The sequence below is a fragment of the Danio aesculapii genome, chromosome 4 (genome assembly GCF_903798145.1).
Source record: "Danio aesculapii chromosome 4, fDanAes4.1, whole genome shotgun sequence".
In the NCBI taxonomy this organism is placed as follows: Eukaryota; Metazoa; Chordata; class Actinopteri; order Cypriniformes; family Danionidae; genus Danio; species Danio aesculapii.
The window spans coordinates 25,579,493-25,594,974 of NC_079438.1; the positions used below are offsets into that span (position 1 = coordinate 25,579,493).

The following is a 15,482-nucleotide window of genomic DNA, read 5'->3' on the forward strand; positions in this document are numbered from 1 at the left end:
ACATCGGAAATGGCTTCTGAAAAGTAAGTAGATTTAGTCAGTATGCCTTATGCAGCAGGCCTGTTAAACTCAGTTTATCTTGCATCATTTTGTCAGTGGGGTTAGCTAAGTTTGTAGAAGTCAAGACCAGAGTCTTTATCATTAAATTTAGAAAACATCTGAAGTGGACAGATGTTTGTGAGAGGAGAGCACAGTTTGTATACTAATTGTGTTGTTATTTGATATTAACTCAAAATCCTAATGGCAGGAATAATCTTAGTTTAAGAAATAATTGAGACTATTTAAATCTTCTCTCATGACAATCGTCATATTATTAAATACACTTTTTAAATATGGTTAGTAACAGTATCATATTAATATGAAATTAAGTTTTGTTTTAAAACTCTAATCAAAATTTCTGGCACAATTTGTTATGTTTGTTTGTGTGCTCGTTCCTTTGTTCCTTTGGACCCCGGACCTCAAACTTTCACAAAGCTGTTCTTGGTCTTTTCATTCTATAACATGTTGGTTTTATTATCCATACAGATCCTTCCACAGCAGGATGTTTTTCCTCTGCCCTGTGTGCAAAAAGGCTCCTCACTCTCTTCCTGGGCATCTCAGGGAGGTGTGTATGAGGAACAGCGGAGAGGCAGAGATCCAGGCAGTCATCATAGAGGCCAAGAAGGAGTTGTCCGAATTCTGCCACAGAGGACGTTTCTGGGAGTTTGGAAAAATTCGTGACATATTGGACTCTACCAATCCTCTGGCCAGGTTTGTTATTCAGTTATGATTCTCTGATTTGCTATATCTGGCTTCAAATCAAACATCTACTCATTAATAAATATGCATTGTTGGTATTTTTTATTTGACCTTATTTTCTGTTCCTTGATTTAGGATGATTGCGGAGATGCAGTCAAGGGGGTTGGTCATTAATAACTTACCTTCACTCCTCCCGGAACCAGCTCAATCGACTACATCTTCTGTGTCTCAAAGCTCTGGAGAAGGTGCAGAAGGTCCAGTTGAGCCTCCATATGAGCCCTTATCTGACGAGAGCTCTGGAGAGTACTATCAGAGGTACAGTTTCACATCGGCATTCCCAGAAAATAAATGTACACTGTGGATATGATTTCTCTTTAATGTACACAGTCGTTTTGATCACCTGCTGTTTATTGTTTTTACTTCAGCACTGGTGGACCGATGTGGACCTCTTCCGTGAGGGTGGAGATGGTCAAAAAAGGCTTTTACAATAAGCACTCCATTGACCACCCCCTTCTAGCAGGATTTAATAAGTACCTGCTCACTGACCTAGGATATAAAAACACCAAACAAGTAGTAAGTTAATTAAATGAGTGAAGGTATACATGCAAAAAAATGTACATGCAGGTCTTGTTTTATGCAGTAGAGTTTATCATAATGTGAAATGTGTCATTTCAGGTGGAAACAGTGTCCAGATTCTTGCATTACATGGACCCGACTGAGCCAAACCTTATGTTTGTTCGGCAGGTGGAGAAAGTGCGAGAGTACTTTAACATCTTGTCAGATACAAAGCTCTCAAAATGGACAGTGTTTAACTACTCGAAGAGTCTCAAGAGGTCAGTGGAACAACCACAGGTTGCCATGTACATGTTAGCTAATCATTTCAGCTGTGCTAACAACCCAATTTTGATCTCTTTTCAAGATTCATGACCTACATTATTACCTCCACGGATGTTCGCCACAACAATCCAGCTCTGTTCCAGGACTATAAAAGTTTTATGGAAACGCTGTATGGAATACAAAGTGGCATGTCCAAAAAATTGAGCATGGAGGTCACAGGAAAAAAATCTGAGTTTGGCAAGGAAATGTTGCCAAAGGACTGCCTTGTTGTTTTGGAGGCTGCATTCAAAGATTTCCAGGCCGTGATATGCAAAATGCAGGGTCCAGGAGCCATCACAGGGGACTGTTTGACTAAAAATGAACGGCTGCTTGTCCTCTACTACCTTGAGGCTCTTGTCATGCTGAAGCTACTTCAGCGGCCTGGAGTAGTGACACACATGACTGTAAGTGTTTGTTTTTCCTTCCCATCTTTTCTTTGTTCCTATGCTTCAACACTTAACTGAGCTGAACTGAACTTAAACACTGAAGACTGGACTGACACTGTTTCAATATACTATGATCTTCTATGTGAAGCTGCTTTGACACAGTCTACATTGTAAAAGCGCTATACAAATAAAGGTGAATTGAATGTGCAAAACTGTCTGTTTGCAGGTTGAGGATTGGGAGGGGAGAAGCCGGATAGAGAATGGTGTCTGTGTTGCAGTAAAGGAGCACAAAGTACCGTTGTCACATGAACAGGAACTTGTAAGTTTATATTGTACTTTAAATCATAACAGCAATAAATATATTGTGGTAAAGTCATACTTATTTTTGTCCCTTTCTCTAACTAGTGGTTTGACTTGTACTTCAATGAGGTGCGGCCAGTAATGCTGCAAGAAAACCGCACCGGCGACGATGTGGCAGTTGATTCATTTTTTGTGTCAAGTAGTGGGAGATCGATTTATAATCCCTCCAATGACTTAAAAAGACTACATGACAAGTAAGCAACATTACACCTGTCTTTAACTCTACATGTTCATCTGTCCACTTTTTGCATTCTTACAATGCCTTGTGTTTCAGATACAGTCTCCCCAGTGTGACCTTTGGCGATGCCCAGAGAGCGTTTGAGGCAGCAGCACAAAACCTGAAGTCAGAAGTGGAGAGAAATGTGGTGGCACGGCTGTTTGGGCAGCCAGAAACAGCTGAAAGGAACTACAGGAAGAGAACATCTTCAGATGCATTTCTGGCTTTAAGTGTGCTAGATCAGCTTGCTGGAAAAACACAGTAAGAATCTAACGAGGATCCTTATTCTTAAATTTGCAACCCCCAGCCTTGTCTTTCCTTCCTTTAATATAAATTTTTTGTGATCTTATAGACAAAGGTCCAGTAGAGCTTCCAGCCAAGAGACAAGGGTGGACGAACAGACAGCCTACAAAACTCTTGAGCAGTTCTGTCCAGTGACTCTGGAGGGGCCTCCTCCAAAAGGGCACGCAGGAATGAGCTGTGTGGCTCAGAACATGAGAGGCACTGCTATGACCGCTGGCGTAGCGAGCAGCTCAAGCTGCGTGAACAGCATGCTCTTGGTGAGTATACAGATGATTAATGACACAAACTGTGAAACTGAGTGAGAATAGCCAAATACTGATGTGTTTTGTGTTTCTAGAACATTTTGCTGGACAGCAGCCATCAGAGTCCAAAATAAACCGCTGGATGGACAAACAAGGGTGGACGTCAAATGTCCCACAGGCTTCAGTGGTTCTGAAGCAGTGGAAGCCTGTTGCCAGGTTGGACTTGGTCGTCGACAGGCTGGAAAGGACTGACTGTCAGACCCGTCCCTGACAAGGGTGATGGTGTTTTCGTCAAAAGACCCTTTCAGATTGGGAAGGTTGTCTGTGAATACCACGGCCAGCTGGTTAGCCATGAAGAGGGGATGGCAATTGCTTCAACCAGCGGCATTAGAGCTGGACATTTGATTTTTTATAAGAACAAGCAACATAAGGCCATGTGCATTGATGCACGTGAAGAAAGTTGCCAGTGCCATCCCATGAAGTTCAATTACGGACGCCTGATACGTCACTCCAGCAGAAGAGCCAATATCCGGCCCAGGCTGTATGTACTTAATGATAGAGACATCATTCTCTTCATTGCTACAAAAGACATTTTGAGTGATGAGGAGTTACTCTATAATTATGGCTCAAAGAGGAGATCTTTTGCCGAGAAAGGGCTGGACTTGGACTGGATGTGAAACAACATCTTTCCATCCCCATTCTCACCCACTTCTAATATGTCCAACTCCGTTTCCACCTGTGGCCATATTCTCTCCTCTCTCTCTGGACTCTGGACAACCATCACTGCTCTTCTCACTCTGAAGGATTCTTCCTGCAATGTCAAGCACCAACACTGCTCTCTAAATAGAGACTTGGTTGTAATAGGCTGAATGAGTGGGTCTTACAAACCATTCACCTTTACTTCCAGAGAACTGTATTTTCTCTTACTGACTTGTCTTTTTTGACTCTTTTTTTCTCATAAGTTTCCTTTATGCAGTAGTGAGAGTGTGAGTAAGCTACTCCATATTCTCTCCTCTCTCTCTGGATTCTTTGCAACACATGTGGAATTACAGCCTGGTAAGTATGCTGAAGCTGCTCGTAACCCTCCCTCCCACGAACCCTTAATTTCAACCACAAGAAAAGCCATGGACCTCACTGCCAAGAATTAACCAGGCATGTTAATTCTTCAAGCAAGCAATAGTATATTCATCCTAGGATTCACCGCCATTTTTAATTTAAGACATTACCTATGTTGTCTCTATGTTGTTTGATTAATGTTCAGATTTTGTTCATTTGTTTGCACTTGTATGTACTGGAAGTTGTTTATTTTCTTTAGTGTAGTTATTATTTGATATTACTATTATATATAGTCTTCCACTGTACTGTTATTTCACATTCATATTATGCTTTTTAAACTAAATAAAGGTGCAAACACAGACACAGTGTTTAGGATATATTTAACAATCATTCAAACTATTTATTTCATTTAAAAACAAGTAATCCTTTAAAAAAAAAAAACACTTTATTATTTAATACATAAAAAGCTTTTTCAGATAAGTGCAACACTTTTCCCCTTCACCTGAAAAGTGTGTGATAGTTTAAATAAATAAGGAAAAAAAAGGAAAATGACCGGGAAAAACAATTCAATGATCAAATTCCAAATTTTCCATGTGATCAGCCGAGGAGAAGAAAGAAGGAATCCACAAATATCCTGGAAAAAACACTGAAATAACAGCCTCTGTATGAGAGCTGCTCTTTGAAGAGAATACGGCAGCTAGCCTAATTCAAAAGAGATAATATACAGTCAAATACAATAAAAATTTATTTTAGCAAAAGAGAAAAAAAAAGTCAATATATTTTGGACAAAATTCTGTGTAAAATGTAAGACATTATTTATAAAGACAGACAGACCTACAGAATTATTATTGAAGTTTATGAACATGAATGGCAGCTGTTGTTTTTGATCTAACAGCAGCAAAACTAGTGCTGAGTTTGCGTCAGGATGATGATGATACATTTTTTTTTTCCTTTTTCAAAACAGTTCAGAACAAAACAGCAATAAAAACAAGCAAACACACAAACAGACATTTTTAAAGGAACATGGAAACAAAAAGACTTATTTACATTCATATTTATCGTTAATATGTTGCTATATAAAATTTTGTTAAGGGTTTCGTGTCAAAGATCAACAAGCTCCAAACATGTATAAAATAAAAGCACCACAATGAAATTAAAACAATACTTTTCTTCTCAATCATTTACCCCAGTATGCAGAATTTTATAGTCTTGTTGTCTCAAGGTAAATGTCAGTACTTCCATGTCATACACCTCTTTAACAATATTATACCATTCGCCTACAGATGGAGGATCTTCCTTGAGCCATTTCTTTGTAATGTCCTTTTTGCTAGTTGTTAGCTGTGTGTTAAGAAGATACACATCATTTTTTGGTATTTCTGCAGAGTAAATTCCCAGGTACATAGTTTTAAAATTACATTCAGATTCAATCCCATTATTGCATTTATCTCTTTATTTAAATCTTGCCAATAGATGTGTATAATATTACAGTGCCAAAATATGTGGAAATGATCTGCCAATACATTTCCACATTTTCTCCAGCATTCACCATTTTTTGATCTCTAGTTTGAAAGTATTTTATTTCAGGTGTTATAAAGAACCTGATTACATTTTTCCAAATAAATTCCAAATAAAAGAGAGAGAAGAAGGGGGAAGAAAGCGAGGAGAGGAAAAAAGAGAAGAAAAAGAGGAAAAAAAGAAGAAAAAGAGAAAAAAGAAGAAAACGAGAAAGAAGAGAAGAAAAAGGAGCGAAAGAGGAAAATATTTTTAATTTAGTTTTTAATAATTTATTTACAGGTAAAAAAGTCACTCTGTACTATTAATATTTGATTAATACTACATATTTTATTAGCTTTTTTCTTTTAAATATATTTGCTTTTAAGTACATTTCTGCTAAGTATTTTGCTAAGTATAGAGAAACTACAAACTAGTTTCTTTATTGAAACATTATTTTCTGGACTATTTCATTTTGTGCCTATTTAATTTTTTGAAATATACTATAGCAAAACACAACCAACTAAAAAAAACAAGCAGAGAAACAGTTAAAATGACCAAACATTTATTTAAAATTAGTCATAGCCAATTATTTACATTTACAATATAATAGCTCAACAGCAGTGCAAACAAATGTTTATTGGAATAAATAAAAATAATACAAAATGTGCAAATAAATTAAACAAAAATAAATAACACAAAATGAAATAAGCAAAGATAACTTCAATTGTAAAATAAATGATAAAAACAAATAAATTAGAAATTTACATTTTTTTTAAATTATAATTTAAAGTAAAAAAAAAAAAACTACAAGTAAAACAAAAGACCCCTGAAAATATTTAAATGTCAATATTAAAAATAAACACTTCAGGAAGTGCCCAGGTCTTCTGGAACATTTTTATTAATTTTCTCCTTTTTTAATTCTTTCCAACCACTGCTCCTCCTTCGTCAATGCCTCTACAGAGGGGCAGTATATAATGCCCTTGTACTGGCTGTGTGCAGTCTCCACTGTTCTAAACTGCCCACATTTCTTACATGTATTATGCTGTACTTTGTGGGTCAGTTTACGAATGGGAGCGACAGCAGTACTAGGTGTGGATGGAATGGCAGAAGGGAGGTCAAACCTAAAAGCCTGTGGAGCAGAAGCCAGCATAGACCCCTGTGAGGCCACTGGCATCAGCATGATCAGTTGAGTCCCTGGTGGTGGAGCAGGAATAAGTTGCCGTTGGGCTTGCTGTCTCTGAGCAGGTGGCAAAGCTGGTGGGTCTGACAAAATGGTCCTTTTTCTTTTTAGTTTAGCCTGGCCCACAGTGCTACTGGGCAAGTGGTACTGGTGAGCCGGGCCTGGCTGAGGTGGTGGAGATGGGGGGTGCACATTGGCAGGCAATAAGGGGTCAGCCGCCACAGACAAGCAGCTTGGAAGTTGCAGCCCCTGCATCACAACTGCAGTGTCCTGCTGTTTAACTTTTTTATTATGCCACTGTACCAGGGTGGTGTGACTCACATCCACCAGTTGAAGGTTAGTCTGCTTCATCACTATAACATTGGCCAGAATGCTGTGCCTGATTTTCCTGTAGTCTGCCAGGATGAGATCCCATCTGGACACTGTGCCGGTCCCCTTCTATTTGGGTGTTCTTTGTATGGCACAGAGCCTGACAAAAATAGTCTCAACCAAGCGACAGCAATCTGGCCACTGTGCAAGTGGAGCAGAGGTGGTCAGGGCATGCCTCTTCAAACTCTCCACTCCTGGGGTAAACTCCTGCCTCTTCTTCGGGGACCTAAAACATAGGCACAAAACATAGATTGTTGAGGCGTTAGATGCGTAAACATAGATAGGTTACAAGATATTTACATACACCAGACTCAGATGTTAAAGTTCTTTGCTGCAACATGGAGGCAGCAACCAGGGTGGCAGAGGCATCAGGCTGGGTGGAGGGTTCAGTAGGTTGGGTGGAGTGGGCAACAGGTTGGGAGGAGGCATCAGAAAAGATTATGATTGCAGCAGGTTGGGAGGAGGAAGCATGCTGGATGGAGGAGGCGGGGGGTTGGGTGGAGCGTGCAGCAGCATCCAGGGCAGTGGAGACAGCAGACTGGGTGGACGCAGAAGCAGGATAGGCAGTGGAGGCAAAAGCCAGGGCAGTGGAGACAGCAGACTGGGTGAAGACAGTAGCAGGATAGGCAGTGGACGCAGCAGCCAGGCCGGTGGAAACAGCAGAGGAGGTGGCAGTCAGAGTGGTGGAGGCTGGAGGGTGGATGGAGGAGGTAGTTGCCGGGGCGGTGGAGGCTGGAGGATGGATAGAGGAGTTAGTTGCCAGGGCGGTGGAGGCAGCAGGGTGGATGGAAGAGACAGCAGCTTGGGTCGTGGCAATGGGCTGAGAGGAGGGCAGGAAGTGAGAGGAGATGGAGAAGTTTGGGTCATCGGAGAGACTTGGCACAGTTATATCATATACTTCGTCCTCCCCGAAGCCCTCATCTTCTTCCCTACCTTCATCCACATCCTCCAACATTTCCTCTGTCTCCTCCGAGTCTGGGTTCAATGCCATGGGCTGTCCAGTCTGACTCAGGAGGAAGTCAGCACCAAGCAGCTCTCCTACAAATGGAGAACAAAAAGACACAGACATATACGACTTATCATATTTAAAGCATTCCATAATAATACTACAATGACTTTCAATAATATCTAGACTTCTGTATTTTCCACTCAACGCATGGTTGGCTTTGGTGATGCAAATAATAAAAAAATAAATAACAATGAACACCCCCAAACCAAAGTATTATGCACTGTTGGTGTTGACAGAGTGGGCCATATCCCCGCAGTATGTGAGAAGGGATGCTGGCTTGCTGGTCACAGCCGCAGTCCCTCGATCCTGGTTCCACCTGTTCAGGCCTTCCAGAAGGTCTAGTTGAAAATTCAGTGCATTGGCACTGGTTCCTAGCAGAAAAAAAGCTAATTAATCAAAAGGCACACTTTTATACATTTTAAAAATTATTTAAAAGTTCACACATGTGAGATACCAACCTGGAATGAACCTGTTCAGGTGGCAGTGAAAAGACTCCAGGGATGTGGACCCTCTAGCACACCGATTTTGTCAGGATGACCCCAGACTTTGTGGTGGTGCCTACCTCTGTATAGAGTGGCACTCCAGGCACATCCTGGATGCATCTGACATGACGTTTTTGAACACGCCAGATGTGCTCCATGCGCACCTCATCCATTAAGGGCACACCCATAAGGTCCCTCCCATTTGCTCCATTCCTGCAGCAGCCTCTCAATCAGGCATATGGTGTCTTCCTCGCCACGTGTCCTCCTGCGGCAGTAACGGCTAAGATCCTTTTTGGTGATGCTTCTGTCCACCATGTCATCACTTATAGATTGCACACCCTCCTGCATCAGCTGTTTTTTTTAGCCTGCCACAACAGGCTGAGATCTCCTGCATCCTACTCAAAGATACAAGCGGACAGGCATCCCATAAAGGTGGGGTATAGCGGATAGGCATCAGTGGTGCAGCCCACAGCCAGCCACCTCATAAAATGCCAGATTTCCAGCCTTATGTGAAGATCTGGCCATTCTCCAAACCTATTCTGCAACTTACTGGTCGCTCCCTCATTTATGCAGCAGCCACAGTCCACATAGGGCAGCAATGGGGGTGGAACAGCTGCCTGGCGGTACCGCTCCATGACACCAGCCACCATTCTGTTCAGCCCTGGCCCCTCTTGCACTGTCAGGACACTGGTCAGAATCTGGCCAATCTCATTGCTAATGGAGGTCACCCAGAGTGCTGTCCCACGTCCATGACCAGCCAGCTTCTTTGTGATCTGGAATTTATAAATGTAGCAAAGCATTTATGTTCGAATTTTATCACAGCCAACAATAATAATATGGCAATAATATAGAACTTTGAGAGTCAGTGATGCATTACCTGTTTGGTAGAATCCATCTTTAATATAGTACCAAAGATGGATGTGATGCTGGCCTTAATGTGGTCTAGCCTGGAGAGGATGTCCCTGCCATACACTGAGAGTAGCCAACAACTGGTGGGGATGTCGATGGGCTCTGGAGGCTCCTGGCAGGCCACGGGAAAAAGGCTGGGTCGATCAACAAAGTCAGCACTCTCTCCATGGTAGTGTGCCAACCTCTTCAGCCATTTCTCCCCATGGTTTTCTCTCAGCTGCTTCACCAGTCGAGCCAGACTGTTGCCCTATGTCCTGTCCCGGAGCAACCTAATGACAAGGATGTCACAGGCATACCTGAAATGCTCATTGTTGCTGTAATTAATTGCAGGTAATTATTGGAGGGTCAGTGGTTTGGGTCTATATAACTACCACATTTTCTACTCTGCTATACTTACTTGCGGGTCAGAATCAGTCCCAACATTTTCTGGTGTGGCAGGTCAAGCTGGTCGTGGACAATCTGACTTGTTGACAGATAGTTCAGAGAACACACAGTGCACCTGAGTGTCTCAGTCAACATCAGGTAGTATCTGTCAATGTCCAGGACCTTCGAGCCCTCTTGTGGACACCATAACCTGTCAGATTCTTGCCACAAGTTGGGCAGGAGAACCTCACCTTCCACAGGTGGTAGGGCATCCACACCATTAACCGGTGGGTAAAGAAACTGTCAGGTGTTGGTGTCTGGTGGTAAATAAGAGCTGGACCACATACCACAGCTCATACCACAGCTGTAAATCTGGCCGCAGCTTGCCAGAGTGAAATATGGTGTGGGCAATCCATCTCTGGTCCTGCACAGGGATGGTTTTGCTCAGTTCACCTGGCAACCGGAACGAAACAGTTGTTTGATCCTGCTTGGAAGACAATTTGTGTAGGACTTGGAGGACTTCACAGGACACAGAGAATGGGTGGAGGACTTCACAAGGGATGGAGAAGGGGTGGAGGACTTCACAAGGGATGGAGAAGGGGTGGAGGACATCACGGGGGATGGAGAAAGGGTGGAGGATTTCACAGGGGATGGACAAGGGGTGGAGGATTCCACAGGGATGGAGAAGCGGTGGAGGATTTCAGAGGAGATGAAGAACGGCTTCTCACAGTGAATGGAGGAGAGGGGCTTGGGGTCCTTCGTTCTACCAGGTTGGGCCTCAGTGTAGACAACTGGGACCCACCAAAGCGCGACTTGGTGAACTACAAACAGAAACAAATGACACAATATAATATTTTCTAATTAAATGAAATTGCAACCTGCAGGACTATGCTAGAAACATTCTGAAGCTAGTGGTATGTACATCCTGTCAAAAACATACTAATAGGTTTTAAGCAAGCATTAATTACACAGAAAATATTCACCATTGACAACTTAGAGGGGGCCTTAAGAAAGACCATGGCACTGAAGCCTCAGACTGTGCAACAGTGGTGCCAGGAGCAGTGTTTGAAGCCTCAGACTGTGGGCCAATGACGCAATGAGCTGTGTCTGAAGCCTCAGACTGTGGGCCAGTGGCGCCAGAAGCTGTGTCTGAAGCCTCAGACTGTGGTGGTGCAGTGGGAGACTGGGTGGAAGTGGCAGGCTGCAAAAAAAAAAAAAGATGTAGTGAAAAAGCATAACAGCACTAATAAAAATATATATTTGTTGCATTATCATTAATGCCTTTTTAAATATATCACCTTAGTGGTGTGAAATACACAATTGCAGGCCCTGGACCCCCCAAAGATGGTGGTCTGTCCGCGGGCATGCATGAGACATTTCTCAATCTGAAAAGATAGATTTGAAAGATTCTTTCCAACCTCTGTGTTTGCTTTGAATACTTTAATTAATCTTATCATTATTTAGAAACATTCTTCATGTAATATAATCACATATTTATTGCTTTTGACATTGTGTACTTATTTTTCTATTCTATGGTTATTTATTTTCATGATTAGGAGATAACAGTTTTTAATGTCAAAGCACTGATATTGTTTGCACCATTGCCAACCAATCTGCATACTACATATAATGTCATGAAGTATAAGTAATTTTGCCTTACCTTCTGATAAATGTCATACCACTTCCTCTGTCTTGGAGCTGGTCGATTGCCTGTTCCAGAAGGCCAAACACCAGAGCTGGCAAAGACTCTCAACCTGGCCATCCACTCCCCATCACCCATGGCCTTGTGGCTTTTTGGCTTAGTGCTCATCTGAACATAAAATGTAAATAAAACTTAACAAGTGCATTAATTACAATACTGTAGCCTGTTGCCTGAAACAAGCGAAAGAAAGATCACTTTTCCCAGGTAATTTCTCTGCTATGGTAAAGGGATAGTACTAAAAACATATTAATTAATAGAAACATGAAATATATAATTAATTGATAATGTTATCAGATGGGTAATTATAACACGATAACACAATAGTAAACATTATAATAAACATTTAGGTTCAAAAGAAAGACATTTTTATTATTCACTGTAGAATGACTGTAAAACATTAGTTATAAATAACTATAATTCATATAGCTAATTATCATTTAGTAGCAATATCATTTATGGGTACACCATTGTAGTAACAGTTATAAATCATACAAACATAATAAACATTTAGCAACAAAAGCCAGGCAATTACAGCTTTTAATTTATTCTTACAATTCATTTAGCTAATGAATATTTAGCAGAAAAAGCCTATATTTTTGTGTAAACTTTATTTTGTTTTTGGCTAAGAAATACGGAGGGAGGGAGCTGTTGACGCGTCGAGAAACGTTTGATAAACACATCCAAACAACTGTATATACAGTATATATGCATGTATATATAGATCAGTTATTAATTTAAACACACGATCGAACAAAATCAATGATTTCTGCAACTGTATCAAAAGTCTGCAATGTTAAACAGGGTGCGAGGTCGTGACCTTTGACACCATGCACGTGAATTTAGGGTAACTTTGTTAAAGTTCTTGTCATAAAATTATAAATCAGCGTCAGGAGGCCAAGACTGACATAACAAAAGACTACAATCGACAAAACAACTTCTATCAGTAGATACAGACGTTGACAAAAATAACTTACCTTGATCGGTTATATGATGATGTGCTCTCGTCAGAAGACAGCGGAGTTGTCATTCATTTGCACGCGACGCGATTGGCTCTCATCCATTCTCACAATGGAGAGCGAGAGCGGCGATTGGCTACCATCCATTCTCACAATGGAGAGCGAGTGCAACGATTGGACGAGGAGAGAGACCGAGACAGACGATCCTGATCCAGGTAGCGCAACAGAGACTCAGACTAATCAATCTAACTGTGGTAGAAACGCTGAACTTTGTCATGATAGGTATCCAGGTGAATCCAAATAAAAGCTGCCGAAAAGAGAGAGAGAGAAAGGTAACAGAAACATCCAACATGGGGCTCAAACCCACAACCCTGAGATTAAGAGTCTCGTGCTCTACCGACTGAGCTAGCCAGGCTTCTAATACTCTCATTCTAGTGACTGTTTTGATCAATACCTTCCCTACCTGTGTAGAGTTTGATGCTGTTTTTAAGTCAACTGGAATCAGTAACTTGGCCGATACAGGCACTGGACAACAAACTTCTGCTGAATCCTAATGTCCTCTTGTAACGCTAGACAGCACGTGGCCCAGGATCATTGCCCAGTGCACGTGTTAGCAGTTGCAAGGCAGAGAAAAGATTAGTTCGTCCCGGGGTGGGCTCGAACCACCAACATTTCAGTTAACAGCCAAAACGCACTAACCGATTGCGCCACAGAGACTCAGACTAACTAATCCAACTGTGGTAGAAAACGCTGAACTTTGTCTCTATAGGTATGCTCAATGAATCCAAATGAAGCTGCCGAAAAAGAGAGAAAGGTAACAGAAACACCCAACTTGGGGCTCAAAACCACGAGCCTGAGATTAAGAGTTTCATGCGCTACAAACTGAGCTAGCCAGGCTTGTGAGATGCTCATTCAAGAGAAAGTCACTGTTTTGATCAATACCTTCCCTACCTGTGTAACGTTTGATGCTGATTTTAAGTCAACTGGAATATAAAAAAATTGGCCAATACAGGCACTGGACAACAAACTTCTGCTAAATCCTGATGTCATCTTGTAACGCCAGACAGCACGTGGCCCAGGATCATTGCCCGGTGCACGTGTTAGCAGTTGCAAGGCAGCAAAAGCCTTCGTTCATCCCTGGATGGGCTCAAAGCAACAACCTTTCGGTTAACAGCCGAACGCGCTAACCGATTGTGCCACAGAGACTCAGACTAAATATACCAACTGTGGTAGAAACGCTGAACTTTGTCTCACTTGGTCTGCTGGATGTAGCCAAATGAAAGCTGCTGAAAGAGAGAGAGAAAGGTAACAGAAACACCCAACGTGAGGCTTGAACTAACGTCACTGAGATTAAGTGGTCTCATGCTCCTCCCGACTGAGCTAGTCGGGCTAGTGAGACACTCATTCTAGTCACTGTTTGATCAATACCTTCCCTACCTGTGTAAAGTTTGATGCTGATTTTAAGTCAACTGGAATAAGTAATTTGGCAAATAGAGGCACTGGACAACAAACTTCTGCTAAATCCTGATGTCATCTTGTAACGCCAGACAGGGCTTGTGAGATGCTTATTCAAGAGAAAGTCACTGTTTTGATCAATACCTTCCCTACCTGTGTAAAGTTTAATGTTTTTTTTAAGTCAACTGGAATAAAAAAATTGGCCAATACAGGCACTGGACAGCAAACTTCTGATAAATCCTGATGTCATCTTGTAACGCCAGACAGCACGTGGCCCAGGATCTATGCCTAGTGCACGTGTTAGCAGTTGCAAGGCAGAGAAAAGCTTAATTCGTCCCTGGGTGGGCTCGAACCACTAACCTTTCGGTTAACAGCCAAACTGAATTGCGCCACAGAGAGTTCGAGAGCAACCCAGCTGTAGTAGAAATGCTGAACTTTGTCTCAATAGGTATGCTTGAAGAATCCAATTAAAAGCTGCTGAAAAGAGAGAGAAACGCCCAACGTGGGTCTCGAACCCACGACCCTGAGATTAAGAGTCTCATGCTCTACCGACTGAGCTAGCCGGGCTTCCGATACATTTATTCTAGTCACTGTTTTGATCATACCTTCCCTACCTGTGTAAAGTTTGATGCTGATTTTAAGCCAACTGGAATAAGTAACTTGGCCGATCCAGGCACTGGACAACAAACTTCTGCTAAATCCTGATGTCATCTTGTAACGCCAGACAGCACGTGGCCCAGGATCATTGCCCGGTGCACGTGTTAGCAGTTTCCAAGGCAGCAAAAGCCTTCGTTCATCCCTGGATGGGCTCAAAGCAACAACCTTTTGGTAACAGCCGAACGCGCTAACCGATTGTGCCACAGAGACTCAGACTAAATATACCAACTGTGGTAGAAACGCTGAACTTTGTCTCACTTGGTCTGCTGGATGAACCCAAATGAAAGCTGCCGAAAAGAGAGAGAGAAAGGTAACAGAAACACCCAACGGAGGCTTGAACTAACGTCACTGAGATAAGTGTCTCATGCTCTCCCGTCTGAGCTAGCCTGGCTTGTGAGAAACTCATTCTAGTCACTGTTTTTATCAATACCTTCCCTACTTGTGTAAAGTTTGATGCTGATTTTAAGTCAACTGGAATAAGTAATTTGGCCAATAGAGGAACTGGACAACAAACTTCTGCTAAATCCTGATGTCATCTTGTAATGCAAGACAGCACGTGGCCCAGGATCTATGCCTAGTGCACGTGTTAGCAGTTGCAAGGCAGAGAAAAGCTTAATTCGTCCCTGGGTGGGCTCGAACCACCAACCTTTCGGTTAACAGCCGAACGCGCTAACCAATTGCGCCACAGAGACTTCGAGAGCAACTCAGCTGTAGTAGAAATGCTGAAC

The 15,482-nt window shown here is 42.1% G+C and overlaps 1 protein-coding gene, 2 non-coding genes and 1 pseudogene across 3 annotated transcripts; 2 read left to right on the forward strand and 2 right to left on the reverse strand.

Annotated features, from left to right (window-relative positions):
- The window catches only part of LOC130222340 (gastrula zinc finger protein XlCGF57.1-like), a 410,257-nt pseudogene that overhangs the window by 53,804 nt on the left and 340,971 nt on the right, over positions 1-15,482 (forward strand).
- Positions 10-4,475, forward strand: LOC130223490 (uncharacterized). The gene is made up of 11 exons (XM_056456334.1): positions 10-23; positions 526-750; positions 874-1,053; positions 1,164-1,311; positions 1,414-1,571; positions 1,658-2,018; positions 2,227-2,319; positions 2,406-2,554; positions 2,635-2,838; positions 2,930-3,137; positions 3,218-4,475. The coding sequence occupies exons 1-11, from the start codon at positions 10-12 to the stop codon at positions 3,254-3,256; spliced, it is 1,779 nt and encodes a 592-aa protein (XP_056312309.1). The 3' UTR covers positions 3,257-4,475.
- On the reverse strand, positions 14,592-14,664 carry trnak-cuu (transfer RNA lysine (anticodon CUU)). Its single transcript has one exon. It is a non-coding gene; the product is annotated as a tRNA-Lys (tRNA).
- Positions 15,373-15,446, reverse strand: trnan-guu (transfer RNA asparagine (anticodon GUU)). The gene has a single exon. It is a non-coding gene; the product is annotated as a tRNA-Asn (tRNA).

What these genes read in the sequence shown, in the direction of transcription:
- LOC130223490 (XM_056456334.1), top strand. An exon ending in TCTACCAATCCTCTGGCCAG is followed by an intron (nt 751 to 873) that starts GTTTGTTATTCA and finishes TCCTTGATTTAG; the next exon opens with GATGATTGCGGAGATGCAGT. An exon ending in ATAAAAACACCAAACAAGTA is followed by an intron (nt 1,312 to 1,413) that starts GTAAGTTAATTA and finishes GTGTCATTTCAG; the next exon opens with GTGGAAACAGTGTCCAGATT.